General features: G+C 41.0%; 1 protein-coding gene and 1 long non-coding RNA gene across 2 annotated transcripts; one reads left to right on the forward strand and one right to left on the reverse strand.

The window, feature by feature from the left end:
* The first annotated feature begins 729 nt into the window (after positions 1 to 729).
* Positions 730 to 4,627, forward strand: LOC136356923 (uncharacterized). Its single transcript, XR_010741945.1, has 2 exons — positions 730 to 1,018; positions 3,724 to 4,627. It is a non-coding gene; the product is annotated as an uncharacterized lncRNA (long non-coding RNA).
* LOC4341380 (probable LRR receptor-like serine/threonine-protein kinase At3g47570) lies at positions 1,163 to 4,923 on the reverse strand. Its single transcript, XM_015786000.2, has 2 exons — positions 1,896 to 4,923; positions 1,163 to 1,729 (listed from the first exon to the last, which is right to left on the reverse strand). Exons 1-2 carry the CDS (start codon positions 4,921 to 4,923, stop codon positions 1,338 to 1,340), a joined length of 3,420 nt encoding a protein of 1,139 aa, XP_015641486.1. The 3' UTR covers positions 1,163 to 1,337.
* Positions 4,924 to 17,724: the final 12,801 nt, after the last annotated feature.

Here is a 17,724-nt window from a genome sequence, read left to right on the forward strand (position 1 = left end):
GGCTCATCTGAGCCAGATGTTCGATCGGCGCCAAGCAGGGGGTCACCCAGGCGGAGATGGTGGCGCTGTCGGGCTCGCACACCATCGGCCGGTGTGTCGCCCTCCAGCTCCTTCAGCAACCGGCTCTAGTAGTCGTCCGGCCCCAACGCCGGGCAGGACCCCAGCTACGTGGCAGCGCTGGCGACGCAGTGGCGCAGTGCCCGCAGCAGGAGGAGGCCGGGAGCTGGTGCCCATGGACTGGACGCCGTCACGCCCAATACCTTCGACACCAACTACCATGCCGCCATCGTCGCCAACTGGGGATTGCCAATAGTCCCGACTCGTTCCAGACCGACTTCGCGGCCGACAACGTCAAGATGGGCTCCATCGGCGTGCTCACCGGCAACGCCGCCGGCGGCACCATCAGGACCAACTGCAGGGTGGCCAGCTGATCGATCGATCTCATTCCATAAGCAATGTATAGTATAAGCATGTGTGGGTTGGGATCGTATTGATATCAAATTGAGCTTCCGGTCCAAACTATTGGGATCCAAGTTGAGGAGAACGTGTAGACTATGCATATTATTGGACCGGAAAGGTACGCAGTTAACGTGCGGTCCATGATAGTTAGGGCGGCATGGAAATTGTTCACGTGAGGTCCATTTTTTTGGGCCGAGGCCGGTAGTAGGAGGGCCTGGCGCTCGATTCCTCTGCTTCTGCTTCTGCGTGGAGAGGGAGGACCAATTCCTCGCGCCGCCGCCGCCGCCGTGACGGACACATCTTCGACGGCCCCCGCGCTCCACCAGGGGGGTAGTTTCCGCCAGGTCTGCTTCACTGTCTCCTCTGCGGCGTCGTTTGTTCCATCGGGCGATTCGCGTCGTCCGCGGGCTCTGCTCTCTCCCGGCCTCCCCGGAATCGCTCTCTGCCCCCGTCATGCGGTCGCAGCTCGAGAGTGATGGGGGGGGGGGGGGGGGGGGGTCTCCCTGCTGCGAGCCTGCTAGTGAAGTGCCTGCTGTGATACTACTGATCATGCCTACCGGTAGGTACCAGAATTGGCAGATTTCTCAATACTTTTTTCCTTCACCAGTTTAAATTGTGTGGTTAATACTAGATGACGAAGTAGTACCCTATATAATAATTCATTGATTCATTCCACACGACAGAAAAGTAAACGAGACAGATAGAAGAGCTCAATACTGAATTTTAATTATTTGTTACAAACTGGCATAGTTATCAGACATTATTACACACATAAATATTCACTAGTAAGACTGAAGAGGAGAAAATGACATATCACAAGCTCAAACAAGAAAAATGTACTAGTAGCATGTGCGACATAAAAGAAATAATCCTTTGGCTTAACCATGCAGTGCTGAAAATTCTTCTTTGATTGCAGCGACTTCCTTGTAAACGCTTTGCATTGTCGGCCGATCTTTAGGTGCCACTGCAGAGCACAAGAGGCCAAGCTTAACCAGCTTCGTGACACAGTTCAGCATTCCATCCATCAAACAATTATCATGGTCTAGATCATTGTTTGCATCATTGTCTTCGTTCTCATAATCTGGCATGATGCTCGGATCTAGAATTTGACCAATCTTCAGAGGAAATGCCTCCTTGGCAAATTGGTGAAGGTTCAAGCCATCATTAAACATCTCATCTGTTGGACGCTTCCCTGTCAACATTTCTAAGATGATAACCCCATAGCTGTAAACATCACCCTCTGTTGATATTTTACTCCCGAAGCCATATTCTGCAACGCAGTTTATAATTAATATGACAAAAAAAATGAACTCATAAAACTTGAAAGAAAGGAGTTTATAAGAGCAAATCAGAATAAAACACAGTCAGAAGAAACATGCAAATTATTTTACAGAAAAGACATATACTATCTTTTTTGTGCATTAAGAAATTCTCACCTGGTGCAATGTATCCAATAGACCCTCTTGGCCCCAGTAAGCTTGTAGACCTATCACTTGTCGAAGAAATATTGCTGTGAAGGAACTTAGCTAATCCAAAGTCGCTAACACGTGCACCCATGGCATTATCCAGAAGGACATTGCTTGGCTTCAGATCACAATGGACAATAGGTGGCATGCAACGGTTATGGAGATAATCCAAAGCAGCAGCCATGTCCAATGCTATTTCTATTCTTGTAGATAACCTCACTGGATTCCTCGGACGATTCTTGTAGGATGTTGGATGCAGCCAACATTCTAGGTTGCCATTAACCATGTATTCAAGAACAAGAGCTTTGAACTCATGTCCTGTCGGATCAAATGTTGAGCATGCGGTGATCACCCTTACGAGATTGCGATGGCGGGTGTTCCTCAAGGCCTCACACTCTGCTATGAAGCTTTTTGGTGCTCCAAGTTGATCAAGTTTGAAAACTTTGATAGCAACTGCATGTGCTTCGGCGTCAAATTTACCAACATATACTGATCCATATTTCCCCGAACCAATTAAGTTGGTTGGAGAAAAGTTGTTCGTTACTTTGACTAAATCAGCATATGTGAGTTTCTCCAATTTCTTATATGATGGGTCTGTTGGATTTTTAGCTTTTTTTCTCTTCAGAAAAAACACTGCTAAACATGACAAAAATACCAAACAGAAAACGCTGAGCCCTACTACCTTTGCAATATAGGAAGTGTGGTTGTTTTTAGAAGCAGATATCTGACAAAGTGGCAATTTCAGTAGTGGTGAGATGGCACACAACTCCTTGTTCCCTTGGAGAAAAACCTTGCTTGCATTTTGGAAGATCCCATTGGATGGTATGGGTCCCTCTAGGTTGTTGAATGACAAATTAAGAAGCACCATAGAGCTCAGAGTCTCAAAAAACTCTGGAATTTGACCAGATAAGTTGTTCCGAGAAAGATCCATCTGAATGATGCCTCTCAGTGCAGAAAAAGATTTAGGAATTTGCCCATTAAGAACATTCCCCTCCATGTTGAGATACTCAAGACGGACACAATCACCTAGAGCTGAGGGAATTTCTCCTGACAATTTGTTGTTTGAAATATTGAGGGGGCCAAGATTAATCAAACTACCAACTTCCACTGGTATAGGTCCAGAGAGTCTGTTGTGTGAGAGGTCCAGACCTTCAGAAAGTGTGGAAATAGTAAATAATTCCTTTGGTATTGTTCCTTCCAAGGAGTTACAAGAAAGATTTAGTATATCTAGTTTTTGGCATTGTCCTAAGGCCTTGGGGATGAGTCCACTGAAAGAGTTATCTTGCAGGTAAAGCTCAGTTAACTGATTTAGTTTACCAATTGAAAGTGGGATTTTCCCATAAAAACTGTTTTGTGCTAAGCTTAGAATGAGTAAGTTTGAAAGATTTCCAAGTGAGTCAGGAAGGTTGCCTGTCAGCAAATTATGGTCAATTTGAAGCAGTACGAGGTTTCTGAGTTGTTCTATCTCCTGTGGTATGGTGCCAGAGATGAAATTGGATGTCAAAACTAATATTTTCATGCTTTGTGGAAGATCACCAGTGGAACTTGGCAGGCTTCCTTGAAGGTTATTTGCATCTAAATATAATTCGGCCAGCTGTGTATGTGCTAATGCTGGGAGGAAAGTCCAATCTCCAGCTTCAAGCTGGTTCTTACCTAGATCGAGAATGGTCAAGTTGGGTAAGGACCCAAAATAAGGAATAATACCTTTGAATGCATTTTCTCTGAGATTAATCAATTGAAGATTTGTTGCTTTGGCCAATGATTTGGGAATTTGACCATGGAATTTGTTTCCTTGCAGAATGAACATTTCGATGCTTTTAAGAGTATACCCAATATTTTGTGGTAATTCTCCTATCAGATTATTTTCTGCCATGCCAAGGAATGTGAGTGTTGACATATTGTAGAGAGGGAGTGGAACTGTTCCTGTCAAGTTGTTCCCAGTGAATTCCAGTTCTTCTAAGTACGGAATTCTACTTAAACTCGATGGAATACTTCCTTGCAATTCATTCCATGCAAGCAGAAGTGAGTAAAGTGAAGTGGAGTTGCCTAGAGAAGATGGTATGCTACCTGAGAGATTATTGTAGGACAGATAAAGAAATTGAATTGATGAGAGGTCTGACAAAGGTGGAATGGACCCAAAAAAGTTGTTTTCTGCCAAATTTATGGCCTGTAGTGAGGAGCTATTGAATAGAGCGGGTGGTATCTCTCCACCGATGTGATTCTTCCTTAAGTCAAGCCACTGAAGTGATGAACAATTTGCTAGCACAGGGGGTATACCTCCAGTAAGACTATTGTTTGCGAGAACGACATAGGTGAGTGACGAGACGCTTCCAAGTGAATGAGGAATGTTACCTGACAAGTTGTTGCTATGGGCAAACAAAACCGAAAGTTTGTCGAGCGCGGTGAACCCATCAGGAATGCCACCGTGAAGCATGTTTTCATGGAGGACGATTCTTTTGAGATTTGAACAGTTGCTCAGACCAAGGGGTATCTCCCCTTGGAGGAAGTTGTTCCCAAGATTAAGTATTTCAAGGCTAGAGCAAGAAGATAGAGAGTTTGGTATCACACCAGTAAGATTGTTTGAAGAAAGGTTTATGTAAACTAGACGGCGTAGGTGGCCTACTTCAATTGGGATCTCACCATTCAACCTATTATTCGATAGGTGAATTCGTGTGAGGAAAGTGAGATTGCCAATACAGGGGGGTAAATGGCCATTGAGGTCTAAGGACTCTAGGTGCAGTGCTGTGACACGAGATTCATGTCTCTTTCCGCAGGTGATACCGGGCCAAGTGCAAAATTGGAGAGACTCGTTCCATGAGGCTAGGGATCTTGCATTGTTAGAGAGACGAGACTTGAGACAAAGGAGGGCCTGGAGATCCTTGTTGGATTCATCATCGAGTGCGGTGCTACTTAGTGACGGAATTAATGGGAGGGTCAAGAAAGCATACAGGACAGCAAAAGTGAGAAGTGAGGGAGTGAGAGTTCCTATAGGAATCATCTATCCGCTACTATGGATGTTGTTGCTGTTATGTTTGTGGAAGACTAGCTGTAGCTTGGGTTGTGTTTTTTTTCAGTAGCAGGGTTATGTGCATTTATAGGTTGCCGGAGGATAGCGGCTAGCCATTTGTTGAATTTGTTCCAACCTCACAGATGCATATCTACAGTCAAAGATTCAAAAGAAAAAGAAAGAGTTGGTTCGTAGTCCATCTTTGCTGTCGTGCAGACTATTCAAACAATGGACAGTCCTCTATATACGGCAAAGCATTGTACCGAGTACAAATTTTGTGCCTGAACTCAGTTTATCCATTTTCCTGAGAGTGCTCCCCAGTTCTACTTGATAGCCATTAATGCCTTTCATGTTAAAACATTCTATAACGTTTTATTTGGTTTGAGGAAAGAGGAACGACTCTCTTTTAAAACCGTTTGACCCTCATCCTGTGCACTCATACACTCCAGCAATCAGGTCCTTCGCATCTCAATCCGATGGCTAGGATCTGGTAGGGTGGGTAATTTTATAAAAACCCACCCGCCTCCTATCTTCTACCTTTGCATAAATCCCCTAACCAGTTCATCCTCCCATTACTCTGTCAGAGCACAACGCTGCGACAAATCCAAAGATTCCTTCTAAACCACCATTCCATATTTCCATATAGCAGAGAGGAATTAAAGATTTCTTTTTATTTTTTTAGAGAAGGATAACTTTTTCTCTGTCTCTACAATCCAACCGGATACCCGTGGATTCGGGTATCCACGGATACCCGGCCCGATGGGCACGGCATGGCGCGTGGGCACCTTTTCTTTTTTCCGTGGGCACGCCCGAGCTGTTACCGAGTCTCTTTAAGTTATTTGCTCCTATGAAGATTTGAACTCATATCCATGGAGTGCTACTCTGGTTACTGCAACCACTGAACTACATGCCCTTTTGCAGAGAGGAATTAAAGATTTAGGTTTTGGATAGAACGAATAGGAGAAAGAAGAATTTTAGGAATCTAAGAGTGGATATCTAGCACTTGATTCCTTATATCTATGGCCTAAGTCATCGCTTCGTATCAGCCTTCTTGTGGGTGGGTGCTGCCATCGCCCTCATCGAGCAGCTTCACGTCCCCGTCATTCGTGGGAGAGACAAAGTGATTTGGGGGTAGCTACAGCCAAAGAACAGGAAACCCATGCCAGGGGGATTTTTTTTTAACAAATATGGCAGATTTTATTCATTTAGGATAGTTACATCGTTTGCTAACAAATCAAGAATAAAGCTAGGGGGCTCATCGTCCCGAGTACAGTTTTGTTTTACCTGCATCGCTCTCTTTGCTAACTTATACGCCACTTGATTCGCTTACAAAGGTACAAGGTGGGAAGTGGGTGGTTTATTTTTTCTTTTTGTAAAATTACCCTACCAAGATCCTAGCTATCCGATTGAGATTGGAAGGACCTTATTTTACTACTGGATGAGTACACGTGATGTGCTGAGTGCACCTGATACATTGCCATAATGGAATAGAAGCATCAGACATCTGGATCTACTTATCTATCCTACAAATAGTTGGCCTTCTATATTAGTGTACGCCAGAACTTGTATTGAAGTTCTTAAAATAAATTGAGTAAATTTTACAAACCTACATATACTTCCATAGATTTAAGGTGTTCTACAATAAATTTAGTGATGCCGTATCTGTAATTTTGTTATACGCATCCTTAAATTTATAGTCTTGCAATAAGTTGGTCAAAGTACATGTCGTTTTGTGAAATTTATTTAAATAAATAACATGTGATAAAGTTTAAAAAGACAATAACGTTATATTATTTGTTTCTGTTTTTTTTTTCATTTGTGTGCTTATTTCAGTTTTGGAGACACGTGTAGGCATTTGATTTTAACTAAGTATTTTTTAATTGATTGCATAAAGAACAAAAGGTGTATTAGAGAAAAGTGTCTAAAATTGTCTTCCTTGTTTAATGCATTGTCTAGAGTTCGAAGAATCTCTCTAGGATGAAAACTTAAAAGTGTCTAAAAGTGACTTATGGTCTAGTCTTTGCTGATTGGATCATGGCAAGTTGATAACAACGGGGTGTACATATGCATTGTTCACCTTTTGGAGGCGTTATTTTACGAGTCTTTATCATAGTTGAGGCGTCGCTCGCTTTGGTGGAGCATGAGAATGAAGTTTGTTTGTGGCTGTAGCTTGTTGTGGCATGATATTTGTTTTTTCTTAAATAATGCTAGGCTGTGTGGTTCTTCTTCTTCTTCTTCTTCTTCTTCTTTTTTTGTGAGTGGAGGTTGTGTGCATCTTAGGTAATGGCAGGAGTCGTATTAGAGTGGTTGTATCCTTAAAACAGAACTTAATTATGTCACACCATATCTATTTTTTTTCGGGGAAAGGGAGATATATTACGAAGCTATAGAGTCAGCACCGACAAGGTGTGAGATGAAATTACAAGAATCATCAGGCCAAAAGGCCGTTAAGGACTCACACCTCCCTCTATTAGCTAAGATATGGCTAATGCGATTCTGATCACGATAGATTTTCGACACCACCACCTCCCTATTTCCAGCCATGAGGCATTTAACCTCCTTGACTAGAAATGTAAGCTCAGACCTGATCTCTATTAACAGTTCATGGTCTCTAGTGATATTCTAAATATAGCTGCTGGGTCATATTGAATCGCCGTACGGATATACGACTATAGTTATAGATAGGTTATCTTGTTAATTAGATTCTCATGAACAACGTGCTTCCAAGAACAATGTTTTGTTTATGCAAACTACTGCAAATCTAAATAAGTGAAAGGTGGAAACTTTCTTGCAAGATTACATGTCCATGTCATCTTTAAAATACGGACCATTTGATTTTTCCTCCAGACATTGCTAGCCATTAGATCCTTAGATTGGCGAAATATCTTCGTTCCCCTTCAAGAAACTTCTTTTGTAAAGAGGTCCTCCCACGTCCCTAACCAAAAAAATAAATTGTTTCTCCTCGTTGTCTCCACTCCCAAATCGTGAAAACGTGCACTCTTCGCTGCCGTCAGCTCCTCCTCCATGCCACCACCACCTCCTCCTCCTCCTCCTCCTACCTACCCCATCTGCCGTTGCTCCTCCACTCCATCCTCATGCGCGGTCGCCAGGCAACACCTCCAATCCCTCCACCTCCCAGGTGACCACGCAGCGGAGCTTGGCTGTGTGTCCCCTCAACATCCACAAACTCAGAGGCGATGGATTTTGATTGGCCGGCGACGAAGAAGGGGATTCGACAACGAGCCGCTTCTTCGTCCCTACGAGTTCACATGCCTCCGCATACTAATGATCCCACACCGCTTCTGCCATCGGCGTCGTCCTCCCCAATTTTCCTCCGGGGCAACTGGTGTGTAATACTGAAACACAACTGAATGCAAATTCTTGAAGATCTGGAAATTTGATATGGAGGAAAGAGTTGAAGCCCCGGAAGTAAAAGATGGATCTTTAATCCCGGTTATTTTAACCGATTCGTAGGGGGTTCCCAATTGGGAGTACAAAGCCTTTCTCCAGCAGTGTTTCTGAGCCACTACAGAAATTCTATTTGTATTAACTTTAGTGAAAATTTTGAAACTGACATTAAGTAAATAAATAGGCCTATATTGTTGAATTTTCAAAGCCTGTTTGCGCTTGGGCAGTAAAATAAAAATACCAAAGTTAAGAGAGTAATTAAAGAGGTAAATTACCACTATAAAAATTATTAAATAAATCAACTAAATTGGGCCTAATAACATTCCAGAAAACCTAATAAAACTCATAAGTGAATACATCCCGACCCAGAGCTTTATTATATTCCGTTTAAAAAATAGCATCTTGAATTTCCTTCTACTAAATTTTCTAATTGAGAAACCTAGAGAATATTACTTATTTGGCTTTGATCTAACGTGTGGCATCTGGCTGGGGTGCTTTTACGAAACACCAACCCCATAATTTGTCGAGCCAAACGAGCTTCTTGCCAGTCTGCTTATACTCGGCTCGTTTCACTCACGAGCTGTATTGTAGGCTTGGGCTCGCTCGTTCCATACATGCCGAGCTAAGCCTATGCAAAGACTGAGTGAAACGAGCGAGCCCACATTACTTGGTTAATATGTTCAGGAATGTTTTCTACTCTATTTTGAATTTCGTCTCAGTTGTCTAGTTAGGGCGGGTTAATTAGTCAGGTACTAGATCCTGGTCCAAATGTTCATCCCTCTCTCAACCATGAACAAACAATTTCGAGTTCGAACAAGGCAGCAGCCACGTACAAGCATTGCTGAAGAAACCATCTTTAGTCCCGGTTGGTAACCCTTTTAGTCTTGGGTTTTCAACCGGGAGATGAAATTCGGGACCCCGGTTAAAATAATCGGGACTAAAGATGGACCTTTAGTCCCGGTTGATAACATGAACCGGGACTAAAAATGTGGTCCCGGTTGTTATTACCAACCGGAACTAAAGATTTGTTTTTCTATTCCTTTCATCCGGTTGGTCTTTTTCCTTTTTTATTGTTCTTTTGCTCTATGCATATCACCCAAATCGTCATGGATCGGATCGAAGGAATAAAATCAACAACAAAGCCCAAATCATAGATCGAATGAATAAAATCAACAACAAAGCATCCATATTCTTTACACTTATTCACATATACAACATCTTCAGAACAACAAGCATTCATCACAGAGAATAGAGAAAAGAAAAAAAAGTTCACATCTACAACATCTTCAGCATTCATCAAAGAGCACAGATAAGAGAAGAAAAAAAAATGTTCGTCCGCCAGCCGCCGCCTCCCGACCGGCGTCGGCCGCCCCCGACGTAGCCGGCCGCCGCCTTCCCGACCAGCGCCAGCCACCCCTGACGCAGCTGGCTGCCGCCCTCTCGCGTCCGCCGCCTGCGCTGCCCGCCGTTGCTCGCCTGTGTCGGAGGGGAGGAGGAGGAGAGAGGGGAGGAGCAGAGAAATGTGGAGAAGATGAGAGGTGAGGATGAGATGGAGAAGATAAGATGTGGAGAAAAAACTGAGAGGGGAGGAGGAGATGTGGAGATCGAGGACTTTATCGCGCGGGAGGACGAGGCGGTAGGGCATGTGACGCGAGGGATTTTTTTTCCCGGTTGTTGTAATCAACCGGGACTAAAAATAGATCTTTAGTCCCACCAACGGGACTAAAAATAACATTGGTCTGACAACGTCTGCCATTTATTGAACCGGGACTAATAATGATCTTTAGTCCCGGTTGGTGCCAAAAACTTTTAAACCGGGATTTTTAGTCTTAGTTTGTTAGACTATTGTAAAATTTTTAATCGGGACTATTGTAAAATTTGATCGACCGATAAAGATGGTTTCTCCATAAGCGAAGTTTGGCTTCATGGCGCGTGCAAACCACCTTTAGCTATGCCGTGTATCCAAAAGGTACTAATTTGTATAGTTTCATACGCAGAAATTGAGTTTTTTTTTTCTAAAACAGAGTAGTCGTAGCCACCGGTTTTCTCCTTTAGTTACCTCGCTCATTGTCTGAGATTAAGCGGACCAATTAAAGGTACTGGAAGTTGTACTGGAATTGACAATGTGTTGTGAATTGACAAGACAGCCTGAGATTAAGCAGACCATGCCATGTGCAAAATATCAATGTCGGGCAAATGATAGGCCATTAGGAAGGTCTAAATGCAAAATAGTACTCCCTCCATTCCAAAAAACAAGGGATTTTAACATTTTATTTGTACTATTTGACCATTCGTATTATTTAAAAAATTTTAGAATTATTATTTATTTTATTTGTGACTTACTTTATTATCCAAAATACTTTAAGCATAACTTTTCGTTTTTTATATTTGCATAAATTTTTTGAATAACACGAATAGTTAAACAGTGCAAACAAAATGTTAAAATCCCTTATAGTAGAGGGCGAAGGCAGTATTACCTCCATCATAAAATATAATATTTTTTTGAATGAAATATATCTAACTACTATAAATTTGAATGATTCTTTGTCTAGATTTATATAGTATAATATGTTCCACCTATCTAAAAATTGTTCTACTTTAGGATAAAAAAAGTATGGATGTTAGAATTTATGGCTATGGTGAGAAAGGAAAATTTCCGAGGTGTGTGTGTGCGCGTGTTGGGGCTTGGGAGAGGGAAATATATATATTATATGCACACAAATTTTCCGTGCATACTCCATATACATCAACTAGCAAATGTTATTAAAAATTCTAGAAAAAAATGGACACATAGTTCCAATAATATTACACTTACCTGTGAAATCTTATCTTCAAAATCATTATATTTTAGCCCGTAACAAAAAAGACAAAATTCTGATACATTTTTATCCTTAAAACTGTCAGATTTTTCATTTTTTGTTATGGCTAAAATATAATGATTTTGAATATGACACTTTGTAAATATGTGTAATACTGTTATGAGTAAATGTTCAATTTTTGTGGAATTTTTGTGATATTTTGTAGTTAGTGTGTACGCCGTACGGTAGACCAGAAGCTTGTTTGTATAGGAGAGAGATAACATACATGACAATTCGGACATAATTATTACAACGATGGTCGTAGATTCCCGGAAAGAAAAGAACAAACAAGTATGACTTAATGTTTGTCTTTTCCAATCATACATGTTTTACCGCGTCCGGAATTGTGCCAGATTACAAAAGATTTATATTTAATGAAATGCTTGGATGAGCGACGCGCCATGGATATGCTTTGGTATATCTTGAGTTCTTGGGTCAGTCGTCCCTCGCTCTTCGACGTGCTTAGGAGGGCAAGTTTTCATTTAGAGCTCGTGTACAATTCTTCTTTTTTTTTTTTTGAAGAAAAGGGTTGTGGACAATTCTAGGTATAGCGATAATATAGTAGTGTAATTGCGCAGATAATATTGTAGAGAAAGTGCTTTTTTTTCCAGAATATAATAATTTTTAGGATTGAACATGAATGTTAATTTAATAAGTAGGTAGAATTTAATGGGAGAAAACTGTTATTGGTTGGGAAGTAAAGGCAAGTAGAAAATTTAATGGTGGATGATTATAATTGATTAGCAAGAATATATTGATGGATTAAATTTTAGGACAAATTTGAAGTCTAGAAGTTATTATATTTTGGAACGGAGAGATTACATCCTATATGACTAAGTAGGTGAAATAGCAAAAGAAATCTTGCCATGGATTTAAGCATTAACAAAGTTCTTAACGTAAGACTCCAAGAACAAACTAATAATACTTAAAGTTTGATTTTGAAGAATAATTTAGGTAGATTTCTTTTACTTTTCTGGTTAGAATTTATTAAAAAAGATCAGGCAACAAAGGTGAAAAGAAAGCACTTAAGTCAAATTTATAGTGTGTTAAAATCTGCTCTAGATTAATTTTTTTTTAAGAATTACACAGTACAACGCAGACACTCACCCCTATAAACGCACACACGCAAACCCTACCCCAAACCCTAACCCTATGAGCATATTTAAAGACTTGGGTGGCAAATCCTTGAGAAAGTCACCACAGACGCCTCGCTGTCGAGGGGTACGTCGCCTACCACTGAAAGCACGAAGCCGTTAAATCCTGAAAAATTTGCTCCCGTGAGGAGTCGAACCCAAGACCTAAGGTTCTACTCACCACTAGGCTAGAGGCCCTTTCGCAAATCTGCTCTAGATTATGACTCAATGAGAAACATAGTTGGTTCGTAGTTCTACTAATGAAATTTTGTCTTACTTTTTTTAAAAAAAATACATAAAACTTCAAACAAATTTAAATGCAAAACAAATAGCTAGTTAAGTAACTTATTCGAATGAATATGTTACCGTGCTCAGCCTGTCCAGTCTTGATGAACCCATCCCAGCCCTCCCAGGCCCCAGCCGTTGATACCTTATCTATCACGGGAGGTTTGTGACCGCACGAGCTGTTTCTCTCCGTATCTATTTTTCTTTATTTTCTTTTAACCTTTTTGATTGTTATTTTCGAAGATAAACTCTCTCCTAAACCGATTTCCAAGTCATTCTTTTAGCCTTAACACTACTACACAAAAGCTAATATGTGCTGGTTGGGAGCCGGCACTAGGTGCTGGTTTTCCCAACGGACACCACCGAGACCGCACTAATCACTGAAAGTCATAAACCGGCACATTTAAGGCTGCAGGAACGAAAAAAAAGCCGGCTTGATGCATCGAGCAATTTCACTTCAAGAACATCAAGAACATGAGATGAACACACAAGATGAACACAATAACACACATGAACACTCCTGAGTCCCCCTCCCGCCGGGCCATCGCCTTCCCTCCCGCCATCGCCCACCGCTGCCATCCCCGCCTCCCCTCCTGCCAGGTCATCGCTCCCAGCCAGATCTGGCAGAGGGGAGGCGCCGCCGCTACCTCTGCTGTCGGGCCGCCGTCTTCCCTCCAACCATCGCCCGCCACCGCCATCCCCGCCTCCCCTCTTGCCAGGTCATCGCTCCCAGCCAGATCTGGCAGAGGGGAGGCGCCGCCGCTACCTATGCTGTCGGGCCGCCGCCTTCCCTCCAACCATCGCCCGCCACCGCCGCCGCCCCTGCCTCCCCTCCTGTTGGGCTGCCGCTCCCGGTCAGATCTCGTGAAGGGGAGGCACCGCGCCGCAGCCGCCACCGCCTCCCCTCTCGTCACCGCCCGCAGCCGCCACCCCCACCTCCCCTCCTACCGGGCTGCCGCTGTCTTCCCTCCGACGACGCGAGACTGTGAGAGAGGCGAGGTGAGAGCTGAGGGAAAAGAGATAAGGAGAGAGAGAGAGCGTGGTGGGGATGGATGGATAAGAATGGGTGGGTGGTGACTTGGTGGATAAGAATGAGAAGCGGTGACTCGGCTCACAGCTCGGTTTTTAAAGGTGTCGATTTTAAAAAAAAAACGATATCTTTAATTTATTATACTATCAGTTCTTTAAAAAACCGACACCTATAATTAATTTAAGGTGTCGGTTTTTATTTAAAAACTGACACCTGTAGTATTAGTATCGTTTTTTTTTTTACAGAACCGACACCTATAATAAGGTGTCGGTTTTTCCTGTTTTGGGCCATGGAGGTGGGGAAATGTATTATAGGTGCCGGTTTTAGCTGTTCCGGCACCTATAGTGGTGATACCTGTTTTGTCTTTTTTTAGTGGTGTAAGCTTGCATGGTTACAAATAAGATATTAATTATGACATGTATAAATATAGAGTCTGATATATAAGCCCCTTGTTCCTTGTATAATGATCAGAGTCAATATAGGCTAGCTTTGTTCCTTGTGTCGTGGTTGCTAACCAACCTTTATCACGTACTGCCAGCTCCTTGCTCATACTTCCTCCAGGTCAGGCTAAGGACCACATCAAATAAATACTAAAAATTACTTAAACTATCTCATTTAAAAATATTACCCGGAATTTATACATGGGTCAGTGACTAATCTAGCTTAATTTGGGAATAAAAACAAAACAAAGGTCTATTTAATTTAGATTACTGAGCGAATCATTGGCATGATTATCAATTCAACTATCTAAATCTGATTTGTATTTTTCTATTCGTCACCTCACTTTCGGATTATTTTCGTTCGTTTTCCGATCGAGATTTCGTCCGGATTAATTTTTATCCGTCTACGTATCGAGGGTTCGTCTGATCGCTTTCATCATTCAATCATATCCGCTTCCCCGCGCTGATACAGGCCTGCACATGCGTGTTACTGGCCCGTGTCCGTGTGATAAGGAAAACGGACCGGGCCCATGTAAGATTTTTTCTAACTGTAAAAAATATCACGTGTCTTCCCTACTGTTGTACGAAGAAAAGTGACATTACCGTATTAATTAGCATAAGTGAACTAATCCAATCGCAATATCGATTGTGGATCCCCTCAAATGATCCAAGTGTGGTTCTAAGTACAGTATAGCAAATTACAAATTCATCCCTAGATAGAATTTAGTAAAAAAAAACCTGAAAATACACATGATATTGCTAAATGAATACAGTGTTTATGATATTGCTAAACAGACGCATGATATTTTACCTGTTTGATTAAAAATCTATATCTATATCTATACCTATATAATAAAAAAAAATATGTAAGGTTTCCGGCATATTTTTTCGTCCGTCTCTTTTTTTTTCCTTTTTTTTTTTGCTATTTTCACCTTTTTTTCTTTCTTTTTTCTGTTGTCCACTTTTTTTTTCACCGCCTTTTTTCTGTCCGCCTTTTTTTTCTCCGTTTTCCGTTATTTTTTTTCTTTTTTTTGACCACCTATACATTTGTCGACAAATTTTCTTATAAAAATTTGACACATGTAATTATAGTACAATCGTAGTGTAATTACACTGTAACTTGTATATAATTACACTGTAACTTGCATGTAACTACAGTGTAACTTGTATATAAGTTTCACGTAATTTTGAATCGTTAGATCTATTACAAAATTTGTTCTGGTGAGGAAGAAAAAATTCACATCATACACATATGTGAAAGAATTTGTTCTCACAACCTCCATTTTACCGAAATAAATGTTATGGAGATATTTTTGAAAGTTACATACATGTTATATTATAAGTTACAGTGTAATTACACTACGATTGTACTATAATTACATCTGTCAAATTTTTGGTGGAAAATTTGTCGACAAATATATAGCAAATTCGTCTTTTTTTGTCCGTCTCTTTTTTCGCCCCCCCCCCCCTTTTCTTTTCTTTTTTCCCTTTTTTTCTTTTTGTCCGTTCCTTTTTTTTTTTTTTTTGCCAGGCCGAACCCTAGCGCCGCTGCCATAACGATCACCTCCCATGCGTTCTCTTCTACAATTGATTGTAAAAGTTGATTACCCACTACTCTCTCATTATTTTCCCATGATTTTTCCTTTCAATTCTGCTCTAATTTACCGGATCTAATACACATTTAAAAATCACCGTATCTGAGTTTTATGTATTCGCTCATATTTTGGTAAAAACGGAAAGAGTAGATCGAGTGTATCAAAAGCCCTCAACCAACTTTGGGAGTATGGGCTAGGTCAAAGAGAGGCAAGCAAAACAGAGGAAGATAACGGGTTGGGCTAAGACTGAAAAGGAAGGAATAAATGAGGTTTTGGCCGCAAAACAGAGGAAGATAACGGGTTGGGCTAAGACTGAAAAGGAAGGAATAAATGAGGTTTTGGCCCAAAACCAAAGAGTATCTCTACTATTATAAAAATTGAAAATGTTTTTGTCGGTACTTTCGTAGATCATCTGTATTTGAGTCGGTTTCTAAGTTCGTTCGCTTTTGGAAATATAGATCCATGTTTGAGTCTTATTTTAAGTCTGATCACTTTTAGAAATACAGAAAGAGTCATATAATAAATCTCTTTAAAAAAAACTCGCACGCTAACTAGGGATGCTTTTGGAAATACAGAAGGAGTCGTATAAGAAATACTTTAAAAAAACTCGCATGCTAATTTAAGATGAGAGTTAGACTCCTAATAGTAGCTTATAATTTTCTAAAAGAAATATCCAAGCAAATTTCTACAGTAATTTTCACCCTAACTGAACCGTATAACAACAACAATAATAATAATAATAAGTCTAAAATAGCCTTCACCCATTGCAACGCACGGGTATTTTTTCTAGTTATTGAAAAGATACATAGTGCTTCCATCGTCCGTCGCTAATCGATCAAAAGTGATATGTTGTCCAAATATATTCAACTAATAAAAGTCGTAATGGTTTATTTCATTCATCATCCCGATCCAACGACCTTGATTATTCGGTGGTCATGCTCATAGTTTGTATTTCCGAATTGTGACAAAAATTACCCATATGCCACGAACAAAACCCCAACACACCCTAAAGCTCGATCTAATCGTTCCCTCACATCGCAATTCTCGTTCCCTCACATCGCAATTCTCTCCTACTCCCTTGCTCCCTATAATTACAAGTGTCTAGTCGAGCTAGCACCTGAGCTGGCCAGGATTTGGGCGGCCACCCAACCTCCATCATTAGAACCACCACTGTTGAATGACTTTGGTGTAAGTGGCCCATCACCGGAAAAACCTACTCTCTCCGTTTCACAATGTAAGACTTTCTAACATTGCTCACATATATATAGATATTAATGAATATAAACACATGCATATGTCTAGATTCATTAACATTTAAATGAATGTGAGCAATGCTAGAAAGTCTTACATTTTGAAACGGAGGGAGTATTAGATGGTGACTTTGGAACCGTCACTTCCTACCATCGCGGTTCTCTTCTTCCATGTCTGCTCCTCTCCTCTCCTCTCACTCTTTCTGGTTAGGGTTTAGCATGTTGTTTTTTTTCCCTCTACTGTCTTTCAACGACCTCAACTGTCCTTCCACTTCATCTTCTCACCCAACTATTTATAAACCGTACTTTCTCTTTCTTTTCTTAACTTCTTTAACATGATGAGATCTCTGTGAATGGAGCTAAGGTGCCAAAACAGTCCCAACAATAAATAGGGGTAAATATGTACAATAAATATTATCCTACTAGACCCTTTTCCCGTTGCAACGCACGGGCAATTCTTCTAGTATATAATTAGATATAATAAAAATAAATTTAACAAATAACATACAATCTAAACAATGATGTAGAAACGGAATAGAATAATCTTTTAAAAAATATATATTTTAAAAAAAACATGGAGGAAATAATCCGTTCCAATACTTCGGCGAATAAGAAAAAAAAAAAAGAACAGGGCAGGTCCCGCTAAGAACGTTTGATAGGTACTCCACGACCGTAGGAGTGCAGAGCGCAGAAGAATTCAAACATGTCCACATTTGACATCTTGTCTGGTGTTATTGGAAGATGAAACCATTTTTAAGTGGCGAGTGTTGCTTCCCGGCACGGACGGTAAAAC

The sequence above is a fragment of the Oryza sativa genome, chromosome 6, assembly GCF_034140825.1.
Source record: "Oryza sativa Japonica Group chromosome 6, ASM3414082v1".
Classification (NCBI taxonomy): Eukaryota; Viridiplantae; Streptophyta; class Magnoliopsida; order Poales; family Poaceae; genus Oryza; species Oryza sativa.